We start from the raw sequence: 27,759 nt of genomic DNA, 5'->3' as shown, positions 1-27,759 counted from the left end.
AACCTCAAACATTCTATAATTCTGCTACAGAAATATTGAAATTTAGATGTCTACAATCTGTATTTGAATCCCACCTTGTGTTTCTTCCAGGTGGCTGCCCCTCCTGGGAACCTGGCATGGTCACGGCTGTTGGTGGCAATGGGACCGCGGAGCCAGCTTAAAAACATCCCAGGAAGAACGTTCCCAGGCTGGCTCAGGAGATGACTCTTGAGCCGTTCCCGTCCCTGCTGGCTTCTGCAAACACAAGGTGCTACAGCCTCCCCTCCCAGCGGCAGGGCAGCCCCATACTGGGAGGGACGGGAGGGCTCTCCCTCCTGGAATGGTGGACGCACAGGGAGATCCCAGGCTGCTGAACCAGTAACGGCCCTTTACTTAAAGGTTTTCCCCAAAACGCAGTACAAATGAAAAAATAAACCTACATTACCATAGAATGCGCTCAATTTAATTAAATTCGTTACGTGCAGGACACAAAAGCCAGGTCATCAATTTTGTGCTACATGCCTTTTTTTTTTTTCCTTTTTTTTCCAATAGTGCAACCACACAGATGTTGTTCAGCGAGCGCTCCTGCTTGTTACCGCAGTGACTGCGTGGGTGGATATTGAGACGCAGAGTTTTTCTAAACAAGAAAAATATATCCGGGAACAACAGGCTGCAGGGAAGAAGGGTGCTGGGGAGATCCAGTAGGAAATCGCTCTTTCCAGAACAGCAAATCTTTATCTTTGCCAGAGGTACGATGTGTTCCTGCCTTCTTTGTGTATCTCCTCAGCGTGATTATGTCTTCTAGGAGTCGGAGACTCCGACAGTCGCTGCCGAGCTCGGCGGCTGCGTCTCCCTGAAGCAGCGTGGGGCGTCTGCACAGACGTGTGGGCAGCCGTTGCACGTTACCAGGGTAAAACAGCACAGAAAAGCAGGACTGCGATCACAACAGCTGCCTGTACTAATCAGAATAAGGTGCAGAGAGCGAGCTGATGGGATGCGTAACCCCGCTGGTGGCAGCTGACCTTTCTGCTGGCCAGATACCACCATGTAGTCACAAGGGCCTCGCTTGTTTTCAAAGGAGCAAGGAAAATTCCAGCCATTGTGGATAGATAACCGAAGAAAGAGCGGAAAAGATGCTGTACGAAGGTCATCTGTGCTTCCAGAGCTGTTCCAAATGCACAGTTTATCACCCCCGTATCATTTGCGGGTCTCATTCTTGCTCTTGACAGAACAGCCTCGCAGTATCTCCTTTTCAAGGATCCTGACGCTACTTGCTGATGTCCATCCAGGTGGCCAAAGAGCAGGCACAGGACTTGAAGAGCTCCTTGCTCAGCTTAGGGACAAAGACAGAATGGAGACCGGTGCCCTGGCTCTTTCTTCAATTGCTTAATCATGGCATCTTCCAAAATGGTCAGCCTTCACTGAAGGCCTCTAGCGAGAGCATTTTGGTTTTTCTTCCAGGACTGGAAGATGAAGTTCAGGACAGGCAGAGTGTGAGCAGGCAAAAGCAAGCTGCCCCGATGGGGTTTTTGAGACGCTCCGTTTCCACTCCATTTCCACTTCCATTTATCCAACAGCCGCTTCTCTGCAAGGACAACTTCTGAGCAGCAGATACAATCCATGTTGGATGCAGAAGGGTGGAGCAGATCCAGGCAAGCTACATTATCGTTTCCATCACAATCGTGCATGGTACTAAATACGTAACACAGGCAGAAAGTTCATCGCTGTCTTTGTGGAAACACCCACCGTTCAGAAGAAACAAGCACTCTGGGGGGCTCCTCCAAGGGGTCTTTGTAATTCGTGTAGCGGCTTTGTTTAGGCTAAATTGGCTCAATAATCCATCTCAGCAGAGGAGGGATGCTGAGATTTTTTTGAAGAGACCGCTGCAAAAAAGGCTGATGTGCTGTGCACGTTAGTAAATGAGTCACTGAGAGTAACCGAGAAGAGGCACTTGAACTGGAAAAACTTTCAGGAGTCAATGCAATGTGCGTACCTCTGGCTGCTAATACCGAGAGTTTACAGTTTCACGTATGTATGTACAGTTTCACGCTGCAGAGCACTATAATGTGCTGAACGGCACTATACGGTTGCGAGCCTCATGGCTCCCATCCTGTATTTAAATACCCACCAAAGTAAGAAAGCTGCTGGTTCTGGGGATAATTAGCGCCAAAACTTCTGGCTGAAAAGCTGAGGGATCTAGTAAATGAAACCTGACCTACAGGTACACTCACGCTAGTGAGACTTCAGCAGGTTCCTGAGGAACACCAACCAATGTCACTCAAGGAAAAAAGCAGTGACACAGATAAACCTTTCTAGTCTGGACATCAAAAGACAGCTGTGGTCAACACTTCTCCTACCAGACGTGCAGCAAAGACCGCTAAAGATTACCAAGGATGTCTTCTCTCATATTGCACTTCATAGTAAAACCACTGTAAGAGAGAAGAACTGTCATCCGCTATGAGACACCAAGACTTATTCAGAGAACCTGAATTCACACCCGTCTCAGGTAAATGCTCAGCTCCTCCAAAAAATGGGTTTCTGAATTAGGATCCCACATGAACTGTCGCGTCTGTAGAGAAGGAAAGTAATAGCACTGCCTGGCCAATATCCCACCTGCGCTGCAACCGAAGTATTGCAGCCGAGCGCCCTGAGCTACTTCTTCAACCCATACCTCAAGTCCGCACTTCGTAAAAATGAAGTCAGAAGCACAGTTCTCAGTAAATTGCTACGTATTTAGTCTTAGACTTAAGTTAAAACAATAAAACATTCTTTGCCCCTTCTCCTGCACCAAAATTCCCCACCCCTCCAAGCCCCAGCCACGAGCTGGGCAGTTACAGCTACGCGCAGTGTGCGTGCCCTGCAATAGCTTATTCTTCTATAGGAAGGAAAAATCAACTGTTACGTTGTGATCCTCTGTCCACTAACTAGTTCAGTTTAAAAGAATTAAGAACTCGACAAATGCAATTTGTAAACACCATAGTTAATACCGAACAAGAAGCCACAGATACAGACTGTTACATTGAAAGTTACCCTACAGATTTGCTTTTCATCACTAACTGCCACACTGACAAACAATTTTCATTTAACAACGGGAGCTGCGTACAGATCTCAGGAGGATTTTAGGAGGGATATTCAACCCCATTACTAAACTTTCCTGACTACTGTATATTTTTTTTTTTTTGGTCAACACAAATTACATGCTTTTCAGCGTGGCCAGATCTGAACAATTCAGTAAAACTGCTTTTAGCAAAACGGTTTAGTTCTTAGAAGCAATCGGGGCGAGGGGGAATTCACAGCATTCAGAAGTGCCACAAAGTGCCACAACACACCCTGAACCCGATACCTTAACCTGAAAAGAAAAGAAAATACCGAAAAAGGGAAGAAACGACCTGACAGGAACTCCCTCCTACAACTCCAGGAGGTAACGCTGCTGATCTTAGCATGATTAAAGTGCATCACCAGCAATTTAACAGCCTTTTAGTTAAGAGAGCTTTTCCATGTACATTGATTCCCGTGGACTTACAGATAGTGCACCAAAACTCCAAACGGTTATCCTCCGATTTTTAAAATACAACTGTAAATAACAGCCAACAGTAATAGCCTACATTACAGCCAACAAAGAAATAATCACAACGCTACGCAAACTATAAAATAGATCTGGCTTTTGGCAGTGATTACTTATAGCACCTACTCTTGATATCTTTGCAGAAAAACAACTCGGACACTGCAGTTTGCTGGGGTGTCCCAGGGACCTTCCGCTGGGCAGGTTCTGGGGCTTCCCACCGTACACCTGACCTGCTGGGGCTGGACCAGCACAAGGAGTGTGGAAATCAAGGGGAAAAGAGGAGCCTAGAGAAGCACCAAGGTATGAGCACTATCTCCTCTTTTTTTTTTTTTTTTTTTTTTTTTTTTGGGTCTTCAGGTGTACTTCCTAGATTAGAGGGGGAATTATAGAGAAGACAACAAAACGGGGTTTATTCTACACACTGTACTGATGTGCCTGTATACCTGAAAGGTGAAGGCACTGCCGCATGATGCAGGCCTTCCAAAGCCCTGGAGAACGGGAAGGCTGAGGACGGTGCGAGGACGCTCCAGAAAAGGGTTAGTGGTTTTTAAACTACAAGTTCTAGCTGAGTTTTAACAGCCAGTAGAGCAACCACGCGTAAATTTGAGGGACCACGTAAATGCTGCGTTCAAATCAAAACAGATTTGAAGCCTTAAATCACGGGGAAAGAAAAGTAGTGGAGAAAATGAGAAAAAAAACCAAAAACAAAACAACCCAGAAACTAACACTAAGTACAGCCCATAGACTAACCAGCTGCAATTGGTGCTTTACGGAATTTTTTTTTTTTTTTTTCCTTAAAGGCCCATATCCTGTCTTTAAAGCCACATCGCGCTCTAAAGTGACCATCTTCTACCTATAGCGGCCTGATGAGATGAGGCAGGTAGAAACTGCGATGGGGCTGTAAGCACAGAGCTATGAGAACATCCCAAAACATGGAGAGAGCTGTTATAATTTAATCCAGCTGGCAGACCAGATTCTGTGCTAACGTTGGACAGGTTCCATCAAAGTTATGCACAGATGACATAGGACTGTGTTTAAATGAAAAAAAAAAAAGAAGAATCAATAGAAACCAAAAGATCCAATAACTAAGCAAAGTATAACATTCCATTCTTTTGCCATCTGATACGTGACCTGAGATAGCTACAGACTAAAACTTTAGAAGGACTTATTTCAATCTTGGCAGCAAGAGGACCTTCACTTTATCTAACAAACCTACAATAAAGAACAACAACAAAAAAAAGCAGAAACCAAATTATTTACTTCTCACCGCCCTCAGGAGAACTGATCCTTGGAGAAATGGCTTATCTAAATTGCAAACACCGTGGTCTAACCTTCCCTCCCACCCTTTCCCACCCCAGCCCACCCATGCACACACGCATATCTCTCTCTCTCTCTCTCTCTCTATCTTTCAGATGCAGACTCCCCCCGTAAAAGGCATTGCACAGGTTTGACTGACTGGAGAACACCACTCCAACAGCCAAAGTTACAACTCTTTCCACAACTTGCTTTCTGCAAGGACCAGTTGTCAGAGCTGAGAATCCCAGTGACACCACTGAGGTGAAATTAGATGATTTAGACAATTTCAAAGCTGGGGCATTGACAGCAACATGCCGGTCACTCCCTGCTCCCTATGGACTTTAATTTAAATCGACATTGAAAAGTGGATGCTGCTTCATTTAATGCAGAGGGTCCTCAGTGTTCTTGGTCAAATTTGAATCTTAATTCTCTTTGGTATTCACCAGCCGAGTTCTGAAGTTAGGGTCTGTGTGAGTGCAAGAAAACCTCTGTGCTATCTTTTGGGGAAGGACTGAACTGGCGCAACTACCCCATAAAGATCCTGATCACCATCTCAATCTCTTTCCTGCACACTGGGCAAGGTGATCTCTTTTTCTTCAGCATCTTTGCACACCTGAAACAGGCCACAAGGTGAGCAGTCCTTCCATGGACAATATTCCCATCCCGCGGTCTATGATGGCATAAGAAGCAAGGATTGAGTAATTTTTTTATACTCTCTAAAGACTGTATTTCTTCCTCCTTTTTATGCTCAGTGAAACGCAACAGAGACTCCTTGCTTTCACATTCTCGTGCCAAATCCAAAGACTCAATAGAACTGCAGGGATCTACGTGCGATTTGTTTTCTACCATGTACAGGTCTTTGGGTTGGCCAACTGGAGCAGAAATAGTCCTTCGGCAGTCTGGCACATCTATCCCTTCATCATCATTTTTGTTTTGCATAGCATCAATGTCGGACAGAGAAAGAGAATGAGCCAGTTTGGGACAATCTGAGTACCAGTCTTTCCGTAAGGCCCAGCAGCGGTAACAGTACCGTTTGCCTGGAGAGTTAAATTTCTTGCATTTGGTACATTGCCAGCAGTCCTGAGGAATGATCGAGGCAGACAAAAACAGCAGTGAGTTAGTGTATTCTTGTGTACGACTCCTTTCCTCTACACAGGAAAAGCAGCAAAGAAGCTTTATCAAAAAAGGGCATTTATTACTGGATATAAGCTTGTGAATGCACAATTGCTAGTTTGATTATCAGCAGCTCAGAAAGCCTAAGGAGAATTTGACTAACCCTGTGCATTCTACCGACGCAGATCTCTTCTTAAGCATTAAAATCTGTCCTTCCTTCCTCCCAGCCTCTGGAAGAACACAATGTTCTCAAGCTGTGCAGTTTATTGAATTTTCAGTATCTCACTCTAAATCCACGGGTTGAGCGCCTGGAATCAGTCAGGAATATATTTCCCAGGCTCACTAATCACTTAGCATCTGTTGAATCTGCACAACTAATAGCGGCTTACTTGATTACCCCGCATTGCGAGGGCAAGAGCTGCCCAAGTTCAGAGCTATGATTCAGCTGTCCAATGCCAGGAACATCCCAATTTGTCTGGGATGTCTAGAAGTCTAGAAATTTATGCTAAAAAACTTTGGTGCCACCAGCTGCAAAGAGTATTGTGATACACTTGTGCTGACTTACAACAAAACCTCAAAAGGCAGCCTGCGGGACTGGGAGAAAAAAAGGACAGATGAAAGAACACAAACTTGATGTCCCTCGCTATCTATCATGAGAATTCAGAAGAGGAATGGGGTACTGGGGAGGAGTGACAACCCAGTAATTACTGCTTATTCTCTCTTTCCACCTTGTTTTCTCATTAAAACAGGGAGAAGAGCTCTGGTCTGTCCTTAGAGAGGCACTGGGAGGACAAAGACATTACACCAGCAGGTACGCAGGCTCTCCTCCTGACAAAGTATCTCGGAAAAATGGGTGAGATGGGAAGCAGGTTCTCTTATCCCAGAGACTACAACAAAACAAGTGACAGCTTCAGAGCTGGCTCGGACACCCAGGACTCAGTGGAATCCTGATCCTGACACAGAAATTTCCACTAACAATTTTTTTGAGTGTGAGCACCTTGGTGATTACAAAGTGCCTAGTTTAGATTTCCAAATCTCTGCCAAGGACTATACTCTAGATTTCCTTTCAGAGGACATTACAGAATTAACCTTATTAAAACATGCATGGATATTGTTAATACTAATTTCATATAGCATTAGACTGACCATGCTGGAAACTGAGGGCCTAATTTTCATTCATTTCCTGGGTGTGTTAAGGGACAAGTTAAATCACGAATAAAAAGCCAGTGGCTGCCCATGCTGACACTACATTACCCTGCACAAAAGGGACGAACAACGTAGAAACAAGGACCCTAATCTCCTAGTCAAAAAACCTTCCTAGCCAGAGCATGTATGAATTCTCTCATGTCACCAGAAATAGTGGCCGAAATCAGGTAAGTTCCAGGACTGCTCTGCAGTCAGGAGAAACACTTGGTGTCTTTGGACTGGGTGGATCAGAGCGTTCATGGGCTCTCAGTGCTCAATGCCTATCCAGCTCAGAATTTAACAGAGCCCTGCTACGATGCAGCACACTGCAAGCAAGGAACGCTGACCTAACGCGTGCCTACCTCAGAAGTAGCTTCTGTATCTGTGTCATCACTTAAGCATTGAGAATCCTCAAAGTCATGCAAACATGCATCCTCAGTCACCTGGAAAGAGTGGAAATGTTGTAAGAGGGGTGCAATAATCTCTATTTATGACATGTCTGGCACTGGACACCAAAACTAAAATGACTATATAATTGCCATTTCTGTAAGTGAATGAAAAGCTACTTTATAGTCACTATCCATTCTAGGCTGTTGTCAATAACTGTGGCTGGGCGATATTCCTTTGGTCAACCCATACCTCTCTCTGATGCACACAAGAATCACGCAAACACATACACAAGAAATCATGAACTCAATCCTTTTAACACACACCTGATTAATTACTCTTCTGATCAATCTTACTAGTGACTTACACCTCAGCTAGCAGACTGAGGCCAGCCTACCTAACACTGAATACTAACACAACGTAAACTCAGATTTTCCTCTTCTGGTCTTTTCACTTATCAGTCTTGCAGCTACTGGCTAGAAATATAGTAAAGTTGCTGCTCGAATTTTATTTAATTTTAAATGATTTTTTTGCCTTGGAAATACATGCATTTAAATGAAAACCCAAGCAGATTGACTGGAAAACTATCACCCCATGTATGGAATGGTGACAGCCTTTTTTAAACACAGTTTAAACTCCAGATGGTTATAGACCTAGCTCCTCCCAAATCAGCACAGCACTAAAAGGCAGATGAAAAGCAAAGGATTTTGCACTTCCACGAGATCAATTAAACAAGGCCAACCTGCTGAACACACGCACTGCGGCTGTTTGAAGAAGTACCTTTTTGTCACCTTCTTTCACTTCCTCGCAGTCAACCGTTTCCCCCTTGACTGCAGCACTGCTCTGATCCGACGGGCATTCGTTGAGGAACCACAAGTCATCAGTAGTATCTGAAACAACGGCAGTGTCTATGTCCTGTTGGAGAAGAAACAGAAGAGACCACTCAGAGCTCAGGTTAGCAGCAGCACCACAGCAAATTCCTCTCCCCTTTTTCTCACTAACAGCCTTCTTAGCCCTGGGCAGCTTCTCCAGTCACCCCTGGGAGAGAAGGGGACAGCTCGCTACTCTCACAAAAACACCCATTTTTGCAAGCAGCCCTGTGCTCATCCCCTTGCCAGCTGGCCACAGGGCACCTGGCCACCAGGCTACAGCCATGTGCACCGCGTAACAACTTTCAACCCGGAAGAGGGGCAACTCCTGAAGTGCAGCTAATGCTCTGGAGCGCGGACAGACGGACCTCCAATGGCTGAACATGGCCTTCAGTGCGCTCCTAGTTTATTTAAGAACACTAAAGGTAACCAACCACCTGATGTGAAAGGCTGGGACAGGAACACACAAGGGAGAGGCCGAAAATCCTGGAGTGGGAAGGGGGAAGAAAGAACAAGAATATTTTATTTATTTGGAACCCAGAAGAGGAGAGGAAGAGAATACAGTGCACCTACTTAAAATGTCTACACACCTGGTTAGTCTGAATATCTGTTGATCCATTACTTCTGGACTTGTAATTGCTTCTGAGGTTGCCTAAAAACCACCATGGAAGACCAGCTACATCCCATTCCTCAAACACTAGGTCCAGTTTAGGCTTCTTGCTTTTAGAGAGGTTTTCTATTAAGTCTTTGTCTGTAAGAGCCAAGTAGAATCTAAGTCATGCCACACCTACATTACTTAAGAGACTATCAGAGAAAAATTTGGCCCCATCAGATTTTAGAAATCTTTCCTGCTCCTTCTTACAGCCAGTTACTGCTAAGAGCTTTGGGTTTGTGTGAGTGTACTGGGATGTTAGTTAGATCTGCCCCACACCTGTACTCATGTAACTACCCAAGTGAACCTGGCAAAATGGTCACTGCAGAGCCATCAGAGCTCAGAGAAGCATCCCAGTGTTCCCAGTATCTCTATAACCGTACAGGTTCTCTTTAGCATTACCTCGCTTTTAAAACTCAGTACAGAAACACGAACGCTTCTTTCAGAGCTCAACCCAAGTCAACACCGCGTAGATTTCTTGAGTGACTTAAGATGCAGAAAGAATCTGCTTTGAATTTGGTTCAAATTTCCGGTGATGGGAGCTCCTGAATTCCGAAACCAGGCTCCAAATAGGAAGCAGGAAGGTAAGAATCCATCCTCCACAACCCCATGCTTCAGCCTCCTTTTTAGCCTGTGCAATTTAGTCTATGATCCTAAACTCAGTAGCCTGAATTTCAAGATAACCTTGAATCTCTCTCTCTTCAGTGCCAAGAGTTTCAAAGGACAAGGACTGTTTCTACCTCCTTTGTACGTGCAGCCAGGAAAATGTCTACTGCTCTCATTTGATCTGGAAATACCCACGCTTGCAAAGAAGATCTGGTTTTACAAATTAGGTTCCTTGATATGAGAACGACATGAGAATAGAAAGTAGAAAACCAGGAAAATTGCTTCCGTAACACCACAAACCCATGAGTGAACCAGCAAGAAATCCCCAGACATTAAAACAAAGGAAACGCCTAAATATGAAGGAGCTGTATTACACTTAAGTTGGATAAGAAAAAAATTTTCCATTGTTATTCAGTTCCCTGATTGGCTTGCAGGTAATGACTGCAGACAGCTCAGGCTGTGTTCTCTGTAATCAGAGGAGAGAGTCCCTTGGGAAGATAAATAGATACAAGTATAATTTCAGCATTTAAAATACCCTTCAGCAAGGTCTGTAAAATTTTTCATTACATTGTTTAGTGATAGATGTTCTTTTGGAGCTTATCCTGCCATTTTATTCAAAGAGTTTGTTTATTTATGAGACCAAATATCCAAGCTAGAAAACACGTCTACCTTGAAATACCTTTGGTGAACATTTGCAGTTCTCTCAATCTTTAACATAAGATGATGATTTTTTAAAAATTATGTTCCACAACAGGTTTTTATTAGTCTCCCAACCCTCCTACTGCACTTTGCTGATGCAGAGCTCAATGTGTCACACTGGAGAAGGAGCAGAAGAGCTTGTACACATTGTATTACCGCAGAAAAGCTGGAACTCACCTTCGTAATTCTCACATTTTTGCTCTGAGGTAGACAAAGCAGAAGCATTGCTTTCACCGTCCATGACGCCAGTGTCAGAACCTTCTTGTCGGCTAAACTGCACGAAGGAAGGAAAAACGAGATGTTAGTCCACCAGAGCTTATAGGGACAAGGGGATGTAGCACTTCAATTCCGAGTCACCAGCTGCAGGGCAAGACCATGAAGTCATGAAAAGGAATAAAAGCCTCTGAACAAAAACTAGACACTAACAACCCTTTAAGAAAGCTAACGCATCTGTAATCAGCACAAACAATATACTGGCAACCTAGGAAAAATCTTAAGATTGGCAAAAGTCCAAAAGTTGCCATCTTTAATGCAGTAATGCTGTGATCTTTTTGACCCTCTGGCCCCCAGTGAGAACAGACACCTCCCAGTTCAGACTACTTTAATCCCAAAATAGACCTGGAAACAAGTTTGAGTGTGCAAAGATTTTTCCTAGGTTTCAGATTCTGCCTGAAAGCTTCTGAAAACAATCCTACTAAACACAAAACTTGTTCACACATTTTAGAAAGCTTAATTATTTGGCAATTCCTACTCAGAGAGGGGATGGGAGAGAGGGGAGAAAGGCATGAAAATAGAGTGCACGCTGGAGGAACTGAGGACTAGAAGTGCTACACCCCAGAGAAACGCGCTCAGAGACTGGTACTCTGTTATGAAGAGAACAGAGAAGGGTCACTCTGTCCCTGCTGTGTGGACTCCAAGAACTTTTCAGGAAGGTGAGGACCTGGCAGCCAAGCAGCACAAAGTTCTGGCAGTCCACCATGCACAGGTACAGAGAAGGGGCACTCTGTACAACAAAAGAAACCACCAGGCAGTGGGTTTACCTTCAGCTGGTCTTGGCTTGGCTTATCGACGCTCTGTTCCTTTGCGAGATTCTGTGCAGCATCTAGATGGCAGGTAAAACAAAAGAAAAAACCTTCCCTGGTAATAACCATTCTCACAACACAGAGGGTCTTCAGCAAGCAACCAACGAGCCAGGCTTGGCAGACCTCTAAGTAACCCTTTACGAGAAAGAGAACCCTTTCTTCCTTAAAGAGCTGGCCGTTTCCTAGAGAGGCATCGCTCCAGTATTCCCTAGGCCTTCCCAGGTCCATATGGAGGCATTAGCCTGTGGAACAGAGAGTCTGTGTCCCCTCAGAGATGAAGCCTGATGAAACTTCAGAGCATGTAAGAATCTTCTTCTCAAGGTGAAGAACTATTCTTTTTCCTACAGGCTATCTTCACACCACAAGAAGTTCTAGGTCCTTTACTCAAGAGGTTTGCATGGAGGCAGAAACCTAGAGCAATAGCAGAGGGTGGGCACTCTCACTTGAAGGCTGGATCAGATCCATGCTGAAGAAGGTGAACACAGAAGAGTAAGATTTTATAAATACCTGAGGACACCATCTCTTTCAGCTCACGCTGAGACAGGAAAAACGTCTTCCTTAAAGGGTGTGGGCATGAACAACAATGACTAGACTAAAGAAAGGAAAATTCCATGCACAGCAAGCTCTTTCCTGGGTAACTGTGTACACATCCATTACAGAATTTAATGCAGATGATTATGCTTGCCCCGAGAGTTAATTAAAAGGCCAACCTAAACAGCAAGAACAATCAAATTAACAAAAAACTTTCTACACAATAGGGGAGCTGCACTTAGGAAGCCTACCCTTTAAACAGAACGACTTGCTAGAGAACAAGAGATGCAAGGATGGCTCCTGCTTGCTCCCCTTTCAGTTTACCAGAAAAACTCCCTGCTGAATGCCAGGCAGACATGAACAGTCCGATTCACATCATGAATGCTGGCACTGATATGAAGACACTGAAAACTGCTGCTATAGGCAGAAAAGTGGACCACAAAGTGTCCATAAAATGAGCCAAAGCACAGGACCACAAAATGAGATGGCTCCATGCTATATTCTTTGCCCTCCGTGCAGTAGTTCAGCTTTCCTTTCTTCCCTTCCATCACCCTCAGCTTCTGCAGTCACTGATTATTTAATGCCTGAAGGAAAACAGAAGCCAATTGGCTCATCCATAATTGCTTTGGCTCTGCAGAGACACTAGAAGAAGTGAAGACCTACCCTTCTAACACTTTATAAATACTGCAACTAGCCTTAAACACTGGGTGAAAAGACACTCCACTTACTGGAAGGCTTCCTTTTCTGAAGCCAACATATACTGTACAAAATGTCCTCTAAAGTGAGGTATTCCTAAAGACACCTGATGTCAGTCACACTCCGTGAAAGCTAGCCAAGTAAGGACACCATCTGATAAAGAGCATTATGCAAGAGCTTAGTCTTCATTATCAAGATGTACTGCAGTCACTTTTCTTTCTACAAGTGTACTTAAAAGAAGTGGCCCAGATAATCTGCAAAATGATGTGCTGATAAGCACTGATTTGGCTAATGAATATAAGCAGCTATTACAGAACATGAAACATGAAGACCTCTTTAAGCCCTATGGCACTTCTAGTTATTCCTACGGTGTGGTGAAGGCAAAACAATAGCTAGTCATCCTTCCTATGTATTTGGCGAAGGCCTGGTCTGCCAAGCTTGTTTCGTTTTATAGTCCCACGCATACACATGCAGACACGGTGGTATAACTCAGTGATCATCTCCCTAAAGGAACGGTATTTCCTTTGGCAGGTTTAAAAATAGTTACACCATGAGTGGCCCATACACGCACACGCAGCCACAGGCACGCAGCCGCAGGCACACACCGAGCAGAAGAGGACAGGGCAGCAGAGGAGAGAGCGTTTCGCTGGGATCCTTTGCTCTCCACATACAATGCCTATAGGGAAGAGGCCAGGGCATCACCAGCAAGGGAAACCGCACTCACACAGTTATTCTGTAGGTAATGTGTTTTGACGAGAGTCAACTTAGGAAGATTGTTCTATATAAATAGAGAAAGGAGGGGGACCTCAGAGGCACCGAGACATGGCTCAAAGCAGAGGACTAAGCAGTTTAGGGCCATGTTTTCTCAGTTTCTAAATTTGTGCAAGCTTTTATGTACGTGTAAAAAACAGGCTAAGCCCTTATGAAGAACTAAGTGCATATTATTTGCTTAGAGACCCCAGGAAGTACGGCACGAGACTCCACAACCCTCCTGGTGCAGCTCCCGCATGATTTGCACACTTGTAGTTTCATTAGAAGGTTTTTTTCAAATGAAGATTACCATCTGTACAATGGGAACAGCTGCAAAGAAGCCATCAGCTGAGATTAATTTAAGAATAAATTTAATTTATGACTGAAGGACTTTTGATGTAGGTAGATTTGATTTCTCTTATGAGCTGGGAAAGTAACAGTGACCTTTAAAGGTTCAAGTGTTCAATTAAAGCCCAGACCTCTTTGGCCTGCAGAACTAGGCTGGGTTTCCAGCGCTCATATTCAGTCTCAAGACTATGAATGTATAAAATGAGGTGAGAGCGAGAAGTCGCAGCATGCTATGAAACTGAGAAAAGACTGAGAAACCAGTAATTATTTGGGTGGGATACTACAGCCATGTTGATTTGTACATCCAACAGCTAACTGATTTCATATCACAGCTACTGATGGTGGACACACAGAAAAGACACATACTCGAAGAGATTGTCTTGTCAAAGCCTTCATTAGCAGTTTGTTCCAACTTCAGAAACATTTCTCTCTTCTGAATATCATTACTTACCCAAGTTACATCAACACTATATTGAATATACTTGCCCATACTGTGACAAACCTACCTGCCATTGCAGCAGAAGTCAGGTTCCGCTTCAACATGTCATAGACTGGGCTGTGGGAAAGAAGGCGACAGTTGACTACACTCGCAAAATCAAACAGCACTACCCTTTTAAACCAGGGACGGAAATTCTCTTTTATTATCCAGAGAGATACTGAAAACTGCAGGACAACTGCAGACTGCCACTCCTAAATGCTTGCTATAGAGAAGTCTAGCTCAGAACTTAACTGAAGGATGCAGATTTTAGCTTAAGTCTGAGATCAAGGGCCTGAGAAGACGCAGAAATAAAAGGGAAAAGATGTCACCTCGAGCAGCTCACTGCCTGGACCATTCCAAACTGGCTCTTCAGAACAAAGGAACTCAGCTCAAACTTGTCAAATGCATCACCAATAAGCCACTGAGCAGGGCACTTGGTATGCACGGAGGGTTATGCGACAGCGAATAAAAACAGTGACACCAAGGGTCTCGACAACCTCTACAATACAACATACATTGAAGGTGACTTTTTCCTACCTTGGATCTTTTACAGAGAAGCTCTCCAGTCCCAGCAGTTCTCCCAGCTGATCTCCTCCACAATAGACCATGTGTTGCTGTCTTTTGTCATATAGCTGCCTCACCATTATATACTGTCCTAGGTAATGCATAACCTGGGGATACGTAACACACCGTTAGCCATATCTGCAGCTAAAACCAAACCAATAAAGACCCTGGAAACTTGCTTTCGTTTATGATTCTTGCCTCCTGCTACCCTATACAGTGTGAGTCAAATAGCACCTGCTTTTTATGCACATCTGCAATTCGTTAGTGCCTCCCAACCAAAGGAGTTATGCTTTACCATACTGCTATAAGGTTTGTAACTATTAACCCTTGACAAGACGGAAAACTGGGTCCAAGACGGACAAACAGCAGTCACTGCTACCCCACGTTAAAATGAAACACGACGTGGGTGCTAACACTTTTATCTGAGCAGCCTCCCTCAGTGAGAGCTGCAGATGGAAACTGCTGGTGCCCAAATAAAAGCAAAGAAGAGAAGGGAATGGGTGCAGAGGAGACAGAAGGTATCCCTGGTGAAAAGCATAAGCTGTTACTAAAGGATGACCACATTTACAGTGCTCTTCCTCAGGACAGTTTACAAGATGCAAAAATAAGTGCATTAGTATCACAAAGAAGGATAAGAGAGGAAACATCCTCTGAGAGCTAGGGGACGCTGCCAGCTACAGTGAGGAATGCAGAGTACAAGAGGATAAAGCAAAGTGCATTAAGCACTATATAGGCAGGTTCAACCCCCCCATTACCCACCAAAGTGACCCTCCTGAATGACAAACGACCCTCCTGAATGACAGTGTCACCAAGAAGTTGCTAACAGTACTCCATTCACTGCAGAAAAAAACGACTTGCCTGAGTTAAAATGTTAATCTATACAAGTAACCTGCATTTAATACTCAACTCTCCCCATTTAAACCATTCAATTTGTTTTTGCAAAAATTTTTAGAAGCTAAATAAGTTATTTAAATGCATAAGTGTTTAAAATAAGTCACAAGGCTCTGCAGGAATATTTGACACATTCATAATGAAAAACCACTGCATTTAATTCTTTGCAGACAGGGTACTCTTGTAAATCACAGTCAGTGTCATTTTTTTAATCTCGTACACATATTGCATTTTGATCTTAAAATAAATGAATTCACGGGGTCTCAGGTTTAGCTGACAAGCCATTTCAAAGGAAAGTTAAAAGAAAAATATCAACTGGAATCCAATTTTTAAGGCTTTCATGCACTGAGCAGAGAGCAAGACAATTGAATAGAATCTCCTACACTTTCTCAGGACTATGGCTATCCCATCTCTCCTTTCTTTAAAGAGGTTTCTGATTTTCCAGAATAAATGATTTTCTTTAATATTTCACTCTCCTATTCCAGTTCCTCCAGGGGCTCTCAAGACAATTTATGATCAAATCACAACAGCCCTATGGCTAAGATATCTCTGTTTTGCAGATAGGGCTTCAAAGTACAGAAGAATTAATAGCCAGTCCCATCCCTGCCCCACAAAGAGCCATCCCCCAAGCAACGAGGGACAGGCACATTTCAGTGCCAACAAACTGAGCCCACCTCCTTCAGTGTGAAGGTTTCACCTTGGGCACCTGCAGCCTGCAGAATCTTCAGAAGCGGCAGTTTGGGTCGCACCTAAAAAACAAAGAACAGAGTTTTGTTTGAATGACAGGAAGCAGTGCCCTGCTGAGAGAAAGCACGTCACCCTGGCATGCACACCTGCCTATCACAGCAAACGAACACACGCTGCCCAGGTCAGCCTGTGCAAGACTCACGCCAAGCACAGAGCTGACAACCCTGGTATGAGTCAGAGGTCGTGGGGAAACACTGCTTGCCCCAGGCTAACCTGCTGAAGGCTGGTATTCTTTTTTACAAGTAATCTGCATGGACAAATGCTTAAAAAGAAGTTAGAAGGACTGGAAATCAGCACAATCATTCTGACTCAAGTGCAAGACAAAAAAAAGCCAAGGAATTTGGGCAGCCAGCTCTAAAGGCTTTAATCACTCACATTGTCCCATTAACTTTGATGTCATTCATCCTGTGAGGGAAGGCTGGAAACTCAGACCCTTGGTATGGAGTCCCAGGCAGCGACTAACAAACTACTGAGTCATATATTTAGGAGCTATGGTGGTGCATTCAGATCGCCACTTCAAGAGCAGCACACCTGAATTTTCTCAATTAATGCAGTGAACAAATTGGGTCTGCTCTGTACAGACCTTTGGGAGCACGTATTTATTAGGATCCATGAATAGACACATAATAATAAGACTGCGTTAAACACAAGGTGTGGTTAATTAACACCATGGATCAGAACCTGTATTTTTTGTAGATCTCACTCATCAAACAAAATCTTTATTATATAAAATATAAAGCACCCTAGGAACGATGCAACTGCTCCACAACGCCTTTAGTTTCACCCACACGCTCAAGCAGCTTTGAGTAGCAGATGAGAGAGATGATGCTATATAAAACAGCAGCAAGTTTTAAATAGCTACTTCCCCCCTACGTTGCTCCTTCATCTATTCCAAAAGAATTTTAACAGTTCCTAGGAGAGGGCCACCACATGATCTGATGCCTTGTGTTCTCTAAAAATGTCAGAAAGCCCTCACTGTTCTCTGAACGCTACACTATTATGTACAATATTGTACACTAATGCACATTTCCCACACTGAATCACTTCCTCTGCTCTCCTTGTCTATCAGATGCTACTACAGCAAGATATTTCCATCTGTCACAGCACAGAAAGTCCAGTCCTCAGTGCACGACGTTCATTGCTGCTTCCCCTTTGACAAGGCTTATGCCTTCTCCAGGCATGTGATCCATGATAGGTAGTAAAGGTCCTTACCTATCACTATTAGGTGGGTTCACCTGTGTCGCATACCCACCCTTCCTTTCTCCCTATATAAATGCAATTGCAGTCTCCCTTTGCCTTCCCAAGGAGCAGAGCCTGCCTGCAGCCCTGTAATACCCCCTTGAGGGACAGTCTGACCTGCAGCACTATTTTCCTGCACAAGGTAAGAGTGGGGTTTGGTGGCTTGTCACAACTCTAATTTGTCACTCAGCTATCAGACAGTATCTTGGTGGGGTGTTTGTTCCACCTGTTTTCTAACACTGTAAAAAAATTACCTCCCCTGTGAATGTGTCTGGGCTGCCTGTTTTCTCATTATTATGTTTGCAAAATGCATTTTTAAGCTCAAATGGAACAGCTCATGTCCAGCCCCAAGTCTCTTCTCAAGATCAGCTTTTTCACTAGGGGAAAAAAAAAAGCTCAGCACAACTCGAATAAGTGCTTCTATCAGCACATGATTTTTAATAAGATGAAATTATGTGTTTGCATTCATTCATTTCTCTAATGACCACTCTCAAATGGGTATAAGTAACTTCTTACACATCTCTTGCTGATTAAAGCAGCAACCTAGTTAGCTTGATCACTTTAAAATGGGCCCTTAGCTACTACAGTACAGCCAAAATGGAAGTGTTTATTCCACACTGCCTAGGACACTGAGTGTTGACAATCAATATTTTGCTACTAATATCAGAGCCTATTTACTTATTTTTTCATGCAGAGTGAATTGAATAAATAAGCGTATACATCAGTTCTGCACAGGACTTGGCTACATTTCAAAGCTTCTAAATTAAGCCTCAAATGAGTTCTAAATTAAGCCTCAAATAGGAGGTTCTCTCAACTTCCCATCAGCTTATTTCCCTTCCTGCCACATCCCCTCATACTGTGGAAATGCTTCTTACAATGTATTGGCTCTGGAAGGTTGGATGCCTGTCTCAGAGAAACCTTTCTGATTTTTAGACCAGATTTTTACTGTTATTGTTTGCAAATTTCTCTTCTCTGACTTACTATCAACATGGTATCGAGCCATACTCAAACCACACACCTGCCACATTGGCCTTGGCTCACAGCTACAAGTACTTTTTGTTCCAGGGACACTCTAGGAATAGTAGATAGTGGGAGTACTACGTGTTCAATACTTATCTAAATTGACCTGAAAAAAGGCATGGGGGTGCATTACTGACTAGACAAAGTTCAGCATAGAAGCTTACAAAGCTCCAATACAACTGTCTGTAAGAGTCCAGCACTAGGAGGAATTCTTAAATATAGGTCCAGCACAAAAATAGGCATTATCAAGTTTCTTGTATGGCAAGTTTTAACTGCTTTTTCCCCTTTCTCCCCCTTTAAAATGTTCATAAATCATTGATATGAAACTGAAAGCCAACAGAACTCCTCAGGATAAAAGCCCTACTCCAGCAGGCTAAATTCTTATTACTTAAATGCACTTGGGAGAGCTTTGATTTGATGGAAGAAATCACTGCTTCAGTGAGGAGAAAGCTGTGAGAATAAGTGGGAGAGATAATTACCTGGTTAACTTGTCCAAGTGTGATTCTGCAGGCATTCTCAGCTGCGGGATGCTGGGCAGAGCTTGAAGATGTCATTCTGGCAGTGATTAGCTGTTTATAGCACAAACCTATAAATGAGAAGGGCCATGTATCAATTAAGCTGAAAAACCTGGTCTTGAGTTTAACCACTTCCACTTCTTAGAAGCTTCAGGAAACCAGTATTTAAAATTAGCCCTGCATGCATATCTTAAACCACCGCTGTATAATGCGAAAGTTACTGTGTCCCTCACCTGCTTTGTCCTACCTGAGCGGCACCCGGCTGCCCCATGTCTGACAAAAAGCCATGTGGGAACAACTGGGACAGATCCGCTGTGGCACTGAGGATGCTGTAACTGCCCATCTCTAGGAGTGGCACAGCATGGTGAGGAACTTGGGGACCTGCCAGTCTCCATCAGGCCCCTGGCAAATTCTTAACATGGTGAAATCCTTGAGTCAGAGGCGGGGGGAAATAGAAGCTGAGTCACAATCAACCACAATGGAAATCTCCACAAGACAGCAACCCCCCCAGTTGTCCAAACGGAGGAGCAGTCAGTGCTGATGGCAATAATTAACACCTTCCCCACCCGCTCTTCCAAGAGCTGAAAACCTGCTAAAGCTGCTGCAGCCTTCATCCCAAATAACTAGATGCTGGCTATAAATGAACAGTTTTTACAGCATTACTGGATGAGCAGGTGAAATGATCCTTTCCTGGAAAGGAACAAAAGGGGAAGTCCTGCAGCTATTTGAATTTTTCAAGCCCTATCAGTTTCAGTATCCACCCAAAGAGCACAGCTTCATATGCAGAATGATCTGTAATGACTCATGCTCACAGCACAAACCACACAAGTTTGAAAACTTCTTTATATGTAAAGAGAAAGGCTAGTGTAAATTTAAGTAGCCACTGAAAAAAAGTAACTTGAACCTGCTGGAGAAGGAACTTAAGTCTTGACCTCTTGGTTGCAGCAGTAAAGCTCAGATCAATATAGCTGTAAAACTGTGTGTCCCTGGACCTAGTTACAATAAAATCTCCATTTCAACGTTCATCTGGATGCACTTCTGCAGGCAATACAGAAACAAGCCCGGCAACTGCCATTTTTGTCCCTGCCCAGAGCAGGGGGGTTGGAAGTAGACGATTGTTAAGGTCCCTTCTAACACGAACCATTCTGTGATTTTGGTAAACTTCAGGCTAGAGCACGAGACAAACTAAAAAGTCTGAACCTGCCTACAGAGATGCAACTTCAGGAAAGTTTTTACTGGAATCTGTGGAATCTGGAAGAAGCATCGACTTTTAACCATGCAGTAGTTAAAATTAGATTCGAACATGTGAAGCAAAAACTTTCAAAGCAGTATCTAAATTGTCTTTCGCAAAATTTTCCAGATACAGCAAATGAATTTACTATTACTACAACAGCTATAAAGAATGTAAGCCAGTACAAAACCAGAAAAACAACCGGACTTACGCCTTGAGGAATGTAACCAAACATTTTAGATGTAGACAAAACAGGCTGAACATCTATCTAGCAGGCAGTGCAGAAACCTCAGCAATGACAAAAATCTGAGCACCAATTCAAGTTACTGCCCACCTATCCCTCCCCTGCCCTGTCTAGTAAAAGGAATTTACAATGACTTTGTTAGAGGCTTCTGAAAATTCCTATAGCATTATATTTCCCTGAAGTAAGGCACTATCAGGAATAAAATCGTTCCCAAAGATCAAACATATCTCTAAATATTTAGGAAAGCTTAATTAAAGCATATCAAATGTTCAAGTTTGGTAAATAACCTTGACAGTGAACAGGCCTAGGTAGTAACTCAAAATAAGTGACTTATAACAGCTAAAACAACTTTCACGTTATCAGTGTCTTAAATTTTAACTAAAGTTTCTACTTGATAATGCCAAGCACATTGCAACACAAACTGCCCACCGGATCCTTTATGCTTTAAAGCCGTACTTTGTCCTAGCTGCAGACAAACTTACCGACCTTGAACTTCTCTGCTCTAAGGAGTATCACTAGGATGGGCCAGCCGCTGCCTCGGGTTCCCAGGTTCCCTTTGCTCCTGCCAAGGAGAGTCTGCGGGTCCTTGTGCAGGAGAAGCAGCTCCAGCTGCCCGGGGGCGGGGGGGGGCTCAGTGCAGCCTCCCCAGGAGCTCCCCACGCCTGGCTGGGCTCCGGCGGATGCTCTGGGCTCTGAGTCGCTCTTTCAAAAACTGCTCCTGCCTCCAACTCATCTAATCAGGAGAGGGAGTCGCTAAGTGCATCAGCCTCTGGTAAGAGCTGGAGTTGGTGTGAAAAACGGACAAAAAGGGAGAAAGCAGTGGATTTCCTCTCCACCCTGCATTCCTGGAAAGGGGCTCAGCAAGTGTCAACCAAAGATGACTTTAACCGTTTCAATACTGGTTTTATTAGAGAAAGGCAAGTTAGTGCCTTGCTTCCAGTCTTCACAGACAAATTGTATTTTTAGTATGTTTGACTCTTAGTAATACTAACTTCCTTTAACTAGAAATTAATCTGGAGATTACTGAATGCCGCCCCTCAAAGCATGCAAGCTCTAAAATGCGTCTAGGCTGCAGACAGCCACAGGATTTAGGGAGGCAGCCACCAGTCCTGCCAAGGACTTGGCAGTCACCGTCCTGCCAAGACAGAAAATCTCATTTATGTTACCACCCTCTGTCCAGAGACTGGCCAGAAACACAAAGGGGGCAATTCCTAGAGAACTGAGAAGCTTCTTGCTCAGTGAGCCCTATCTAACTTTCCCCTGCAACTCTATTTTCTCAACTATTTTATGCCAAATATTTTACTCCACAACCCTGGAAGTGTCTAAACTAATTTGTGGCCAACTGAAGGAAGCACCAGTGAACTTACCGCTGTTCCCCTCTATGGCTTTGGAGCTACATGTTAGAAAATTACACCAGACCAGAGCAATGATTTGGAGGAAACCATGAATCACGAAGTAGTCATGAAGTAACAATTTTTTTCCATTTGAACACTTTATATGGTCATGCACGCTACAGGAACGAGTCATCTGCCTGTTTTGTGAGTAAAAGTTCCTTCTCTTGAGAGATCAAAACCCCACGAGACCACAGCTTTTGATGCTTGCAGAAGACAAGGCTCGAGACAGAAGATTTAACAGACCCGAAGGGAGCGCAAGTGTACTGTGCACAGACATTCTTGACAACAGTGTCCAAAAAGCTGAAGCTAAACTTGTAATTCAAGTTCACTTTTCGTGTTAAAGGCTCCTTCTTTTAAGGAAAGAACACAATTTCTAATTTCTGTGCAAAGTGAAAACATAGCAGGGAGCGTAAGCTAGATATTATTGTTCAGTGTATCTGTGGACCCTGTAATGGCTCACTTCAACAGTGGGTTACGATCTGACACTTAAGTCTTGTCCTCAGCATCATCCTTTTTCATCAGGCTTTGAATTAAAGCGAAATTTCTACCGAAAACAAACTTGCAATCTCCTGTACAGTGTCCTGTAGAGGGCGGCCCTGGAGGGGGGCTTTACACCAGCGCTAATCTGACAAGAGCCAGAGCTAATTAGGTTTGTCCCTATCAGTGTGAGTCCCTGCGAGGTTTTTATGCCTGCAAGTCCTCCTCCCCACCCGGCTTGTGACAGAAACGGTTACCCCTCCCTGCAAACCACACCTTGTGACATCCTTCGCTCCACCACCGCTGTCCCAGTGCTTCCACCCTTCTCTGGGCTCTATGTTTCACCCGATCCCATCACCGTGTTCCCAACAAGCTCACACATGTCCTTTGAGAGCCGCACAATGCCAGCCAAGGGGACATCGAAGTTGCCCTTCCACTGCCACCTTGTCACGATTTTACTCCATGAGCCCTTGTAAGTGTTGGCTGGCTACTGGGGGCTTCTGAATGGGAGTGGTAGCAGGAGGAGAGAAAGCTGGGCTGTGAATTACGTGATTTAACAGATTTCACACTTTATAGACTGCTTGACTTCAACTTTTGCTGTCCTGTGCTCAGTTAAATGCTCTAATTCATTGCTTTGATATTTATTTAGCACTCAATCAGGAAAAATACCCTCTGCTAGGAAAAGCATCCAGAGAAAAGCCCCATTTCACTATGGAGAGGTCCCTTAATGCATTACATATGGCAACAAAAGGCAAGGCTACTATTTTTAATACTAAACGCTAATTTTAGAGTTCCTTTTTTGGCAGCTGCTCTGGAGTAAAATCCGTATCTTTGAATTCAAAAACCATTTTAATTCTGAATTTCACCTGACATGAGTTTTGTTGCTGCTGTGCTGCATCTGCCCCGAATTGTGTGCTGCTCCCCAAAGGTCTGCCAATAATGCACCAAAATTAGCCAACCTTTGATAAATACTAGTAGTTAACAAATGCAAATGTTATGCAATGCTCATTTTATTGCAAAACCACTTAAGCAGGAGGGAGAACAAAACTGATAGTTTCAATTTAAAAAGGCACACTGGCAAATTACGCTCCAAATCTCCCTAAATCAGCTGCTGCCGACGGTATTTGTTGCTGGTGATGTCTGGAACCGGGCAGCGCTTCCACCCCAGTGCGCATGCCCCTGTTTCCATTTATCTCTATTTTAACAGATGAAATCGGGCTTTTCTCGGAATCGCTTTTCCCAATAGCAGATACTTCCTTAAGGGAATGTCAAATCAATATCACTATTTTAACGCATTCAACCATGGAGCAAAAAGTAGTTAGATCATGAAAACAAGCTGCTTCCATCAGATAAGGGCTATTTAATACCCTGAAGTGACTGTGCTGACTGTTCCTGTCACAGCAAACTACAGCTTAGATGAAGATTTCTTTCCCTTCAGTGTTGAGCCAAATACTTTAGAATTTATGAGTCAAACTGAAGCTAATAATCTATTTTTTGTAGCAGTGAAAAATGAGAAAAGCCCTGATTTTAATCACATCTTCGGCAGAACTAGCTGCGTGATGTTTCACTTACAAGTTTGCGTATTGCTGAACGTCTAGGGGCTTTTGTTCCACTGCTAGCAGAGCTGCTAAATGTATAGGCATGCACTCAAACTCTTATTACATGTGTTTGCCACGTGGCCCAAAGGTCCAAAGAACACTTCTGAAGAAGCAGGCACTCGGGATATGAATTTTAACCCTTTCTTTGGGGCCTACAGGAAAGCTGGGGAGGGGCTGTTTGCAAGGGCATGTAGCGACAGGACGAGGGGCAATGGTTTTAAACCAGAGCAGGGAGGTTTAGATGAGACATTAGGAAGAAGTTCTTTACACTGAGGGTGGTGAGACACTGGCCCAGGTTGCCCAGAGAGGGGGTGGAGGCCCCATCCCTAGAGACATTCAAGGCCAGGCTGGATGAGGCTCTGAGCGACCTGATCTAGTTCACGATGTCCCTGCTCACTGCAGGGGGTTGGACCAGATGGCCTTTAGAGGTCCCTTCCAACCCAACACATTTTATGATTCTATGATTTTTGGGTATGTTTCCTGTTCAGTCTCCTGGCAGTGAGTGTAACGCAGGGAGCTGCCTGGCACCTGACCTACCTGGCAGAACTGTCCAGGCTACCCTGCTTGGAGCTGGGCCACCTACGCTGGCCGTGCGGCCACTTGGAGCTGCTGGAGAGCATTAAATGAACAACTACCGTAGCAGAAACAAGTCTGAGTTCTCATAACAGCTCTGTGTTCATATTCAGTGGCCCCTTCAACCTCTCTTGTTATTCCTTCTCTAAAAGTTTGTCATTTGCATCTAGTAAATTCTGCTTCTGTCAAATATAAGTCTTGGAAAGCTGTGGGTTTATTTCAGCTCTTTTGAACCCTCTGAGCGTTACAGCCCTAAATTCTGCACTATCCCAAAGCGGGTATGTCAGAACCGATCAGCCTAAAAACAAGGGATCATCTTTTAAAGTCCATCTGTTTAATACACGTGAAACATCACACATCTAATCTTTCGAGTGATTAATCCCTGCCTGAAAATGCTTCCTTGTTGTTAACACCGCACTTAGCAGAGCAGCTACTTCCAAGCGTTAACCTGCCCAGCCTCCAGCAGTGTTTTGCCTTGGAAAAGCACGGCAGGGTTTAAGGTAAAATCATGGTGTGAAAGATGACACATGGCAACAGCCCCTGTCAGCCTCTGCCGTAGTCAGCTCACATCACATCCCTCAAGCTTTTACTTTAAATGCTGCCCCAGTTATCAATGCTGCAGGTAACCATCGGGTACGCAAAAGCTCAGAAAGCCAAAAGCGTGCTTCGGAAAAGCTCTTGGCCCCTCAACCGCCTTCACCCCCGTCCCCCGCCGCCCTCCCCGCTCCCTCGGCCCGCCCGGCCCCGGAGCGCTGCGCCCCCGAGCCCCGGCCTCCCGCGGCGGGCTCACCCTAGAGCTGCTCCATGGGCCCCAGGTCGCCCCACAGGCCGGGGTCGGGGGGGGTGGGGGTGGGGGGGACGGGCCCCTACGCCCCCCGAGGCCTCCTCTCCACCATCTTAGCGGGGCTGCGGGCCGCCACTTCCCCTCGCAGGCAACATGGCTGCCCGGCGCGGCGGGGCCGCGCCATAGAGCGTAGCGGAAGTTGCCGCTAGAGAGGCGCGGAGCCCCGGGCGAGGAGCGCGCACGCCCCCAAGCGGTGGAGGACCGAGCACGAGTTGCACCGTTCCGGTGCAAACCGCCCGCCCCGGTACAGCCCCCCTCGGTCCGCCACAACCCCCCCGGCCCGGTGGAAACCCCCACGCCGGAACGGCTTCATAAGGTACAGAGCTGCACACACCCCTCCTCCTCCAACTCAATGCCAACCCTCCCGTCCTTCCATCTACCCAGCCCGAACAGGGCTGTGCCCGCACACCGGCCCGGTACGGCCCCCACTCCGTGCCTCTCCCCAGCCAGGTACGTGCCCTGCCGTGGTCGCGTGCGCTGATAGGAACAGACCGGGAAGCCTAATCTCAGAGCCCGGATAGCTCAGTCGGTAGAGCATCAGACTTTTAATCTGAGGGTCCAGGGTTCAAGTCCCTGTTCGGGCGTAATTACTTTTCCTCTGCTAGAACTTGTTTTTGAAGTGTTTTTTTTTTATTTCCTCTCTGGGGGCGCAGCCGGAACGCCCCCGGTGGGAAAAGCCGCCCTTGCCGCGGGAGTAAAAGGCTTTTGGGGAAAAAAAAATAGTTAGGAGAAGCGGAAAAAAGGGAAGTGAACGCCCGAACAGGGACTTGAACCCTGGACCCTCAGATTAAAAGTCTGATGCTCTACCGACTGAGCTATCCGGGCTCTGGCAAGGCCCTTTCCCGTGCATGCAGATCACCCTAGCCGCGATCCGCACGGCTGCCTGTACATTCTGCACCCTCACTGAAACCCGCGCCCCCACGGACATTTTCAGCGTGGGCCGCCGGGCAGGGGGTGCCCTGCGAGGAGGGATGTGTCCCCCCGGGTGTCGCCCTTCCCCACAGCAAAGCTCCTTGCTGCTGGGAGGGCAGCGCTGGGGAAAGCTGCGAGGGGGGGGGGCGGGCAGGGTGTTAGGCAAAGTGGGAACAGGAAGAGTACTGGGAATAATCCGTCCCAGCACAGGGGATACTGGGGTGTGTTTAATTAGCGGGATTTCTCCAGTCGACCCACAGCCCCGCATCCCACACCGTGGGTGACGATTCCCGTGGGTTTTGCAGGCCGATGTGGTGCAGACTGAGACCATTTTTCCACCAGGGCCTGGTGGGAGATGGGGCCCCGGGGTGCCCAGCTGCACTGGGAGACCCCCAAGTCCCGACTTCCCCCGACGTGGTATGGTGAATCCTGCAATGACCTCCATCCTCCTGTCTCCTGGGGATCTGCAGAGAAGCAGGGAGGCTGGGATAACACTGTCCCCACTAAACCCAAACCACAGGCTGTGACTCGCAGCCCTCCCAGCGCGGTCCATGGCTCTCCAGCGTGGCGCTGGGGTTTCGGAGGTGATTATTTCCCCCGTCTGCAAGAGCCTGGCAGGGCCGGCCGCCCACAAAAACAAATTACAGCCACCGCTGCCGTGGCTCCAGCACATCTGTTACCCACAATGTGCTTGTGCAGCCGCTTCTGCCCCTGCTCTCCCCCCTGAGCCGTGGGTTGCGGGTGAGAGTGTGTCCCCACCAAGCTGGGGGGGGCTCTGGGGACCCCCAGGAGCACCCCAGCTCTCCAGTGGGGTGCTGTGGGGTGTCTCAGCACACTCCTGCAGCTCCCCGGAGGGGTACAGAGGAGCACCTGCGCCTGTGTCAGCACCAGCCCAGTGGGAAGCAGTGGGAGGTGGGTGCTGATGGGGACCCCAGGGATGTCCCCAAGCATGGGGAACTTTGAGGAGGTGGAAGGGGGCCGTCAAAGGAGCAAGAGTGGCTCATCGCCCACCAACTGTCCTGCCAGGGGATGCAGGATGGGGACAATGCAAGACAGCAGATGAGGGATGGGGAAATGCAGGATGGGGGGGATGTAGGATGAGGGTGCTGTGGGATAGGGGCGGTGGGGGATGGGGGGATGTGGGATGGGGAGGGATGCGGGATGGGGGAAACGCGGGATGAGGGATAGGGACGATGCGGGATGGGGGGGACGTAGGATGAGGGGGATGAGGGATAGGGACGATGCGGGATGGGGGGGACGCGGGATGGGTGTTA

At 45.7% G+C, this 27,759-nt stretch overlaps 1 protein-coding gene and 2 non-coding genes across 6 annotated transcripts; 1 reads left to right on the top strand and 2 right to left on the bottom strand.

The window, feature by feature from the left end:
- Positions 1-420: 420 nt before the first annotated feature.
- On the bottom strand, positions 421-25,659 carry MDM4 (MDM4 regulator of p53). 4 transcript variants are annotated; one of them, XM_054181181.1, is made up of 11 exons: positions 25,520-25,659; positions 19,177-19,283; positions 16,366-16,440; positions 14,774-14,907; positions 14,265-14,314; positions 11,392-11,453; positions 10,529-10,625; positions 8,985-9,145; positions 8,306-8,440; positions 7,501-7,581; positions 421-5,920 (listed from the first exon to the last, which is right to left on the bottom strand). In XM_054181181.1, the coding sequence occupies exons 2-11, from the start codon at positions 19,249-19,251 to the stop codon at positions 5,366-5,368; spliced, it is 1,425 nt and encodes a 474-aa protein (XP_054037156.1). In that variant the 5' UTR covers positions 19,252-19,283; positions 25,520-25,659; the 3' UTR covers positions 421-5,365. The 4 variants fall into 4 exon arrangements, with proteins under 4 accessions (XP_054037156.1, XP_054037157.1, XP_054037155.1 ...); XM_054181182.1 differs by lacking the exon at positions 25,520-25,659 and adding an exon at positions 21,174-21,462; XM_054181180.1 differs by lacking the exon at positions 25,520-25,659 and adding an exon at positions 19,460-19,824.
- Positions 25,660-26,084: 425 nt separating this feature from the next.
- Positions 26,085-26,157, top strand: TRNAK-UUU (transfer RNA lysine (anticodon UUU)). Its single transcript has one exon. It is a non-coding gene; the product is annotated as a tRNA-Lys (tRNA).
- A 168-nt stretch (positions 26,158-26,325) lies between these two features.
- TRNAK-UUU (transfer RNA lysine (anticodon UUU)) lies at positions 26,326-26,398 on the bottom strand. Its single transcript has one exon. It is a non-coding gene; the product is annotated as a tRNA-Lys (tRNA).
- Between the last annotated feature and the right edge of the window lie 1,361 nt (positions 26,399-27,759).

Source organism: Rissa tridactyla, chromosome 21 (assembly GCF_028500815.1).
Source record: "Rissa tridactyla isolate bRisTri1 chromosome 21, bRisTri1.patW.cur.20221130, whole genome shotgun sequence".
Classification (NCBI taxonomy): domain Eukaryota; kingdom Metazoa; phylum Chordata; class Aves; order Charadriiformes; family Laridae; genus Rissa; species Rissa tridactyla.
This window is presented reverse-complemented; position numbering and strand designations above follow the sequence as displayed.

Bases quoted from the DNA above. Each gene is read 5' to 3' on its own strand.
- MDM4 (XM_054181180.1), bottom strand. From the start codon at position 19,607: ATGGAGACTGGCAGGTCCCCAAGTTCCTCACCATGCTGTGCCACTCCT. The intron at 11,454-14,264 runs GTAGGTTTGTCA...CCTGCCATCTAG, and splicing joins GACTTCTGCTGCAATGGCAG to ATGCTGCACAGAATCTCGCA. The intron at 10,626-11,391 runs GTAAACCCACTG...TCCTTCGTGCAG, and splicing joins CAAGCCAAGACCAGCTGAAG to TTTAGCCGACAAGAAGGTTC.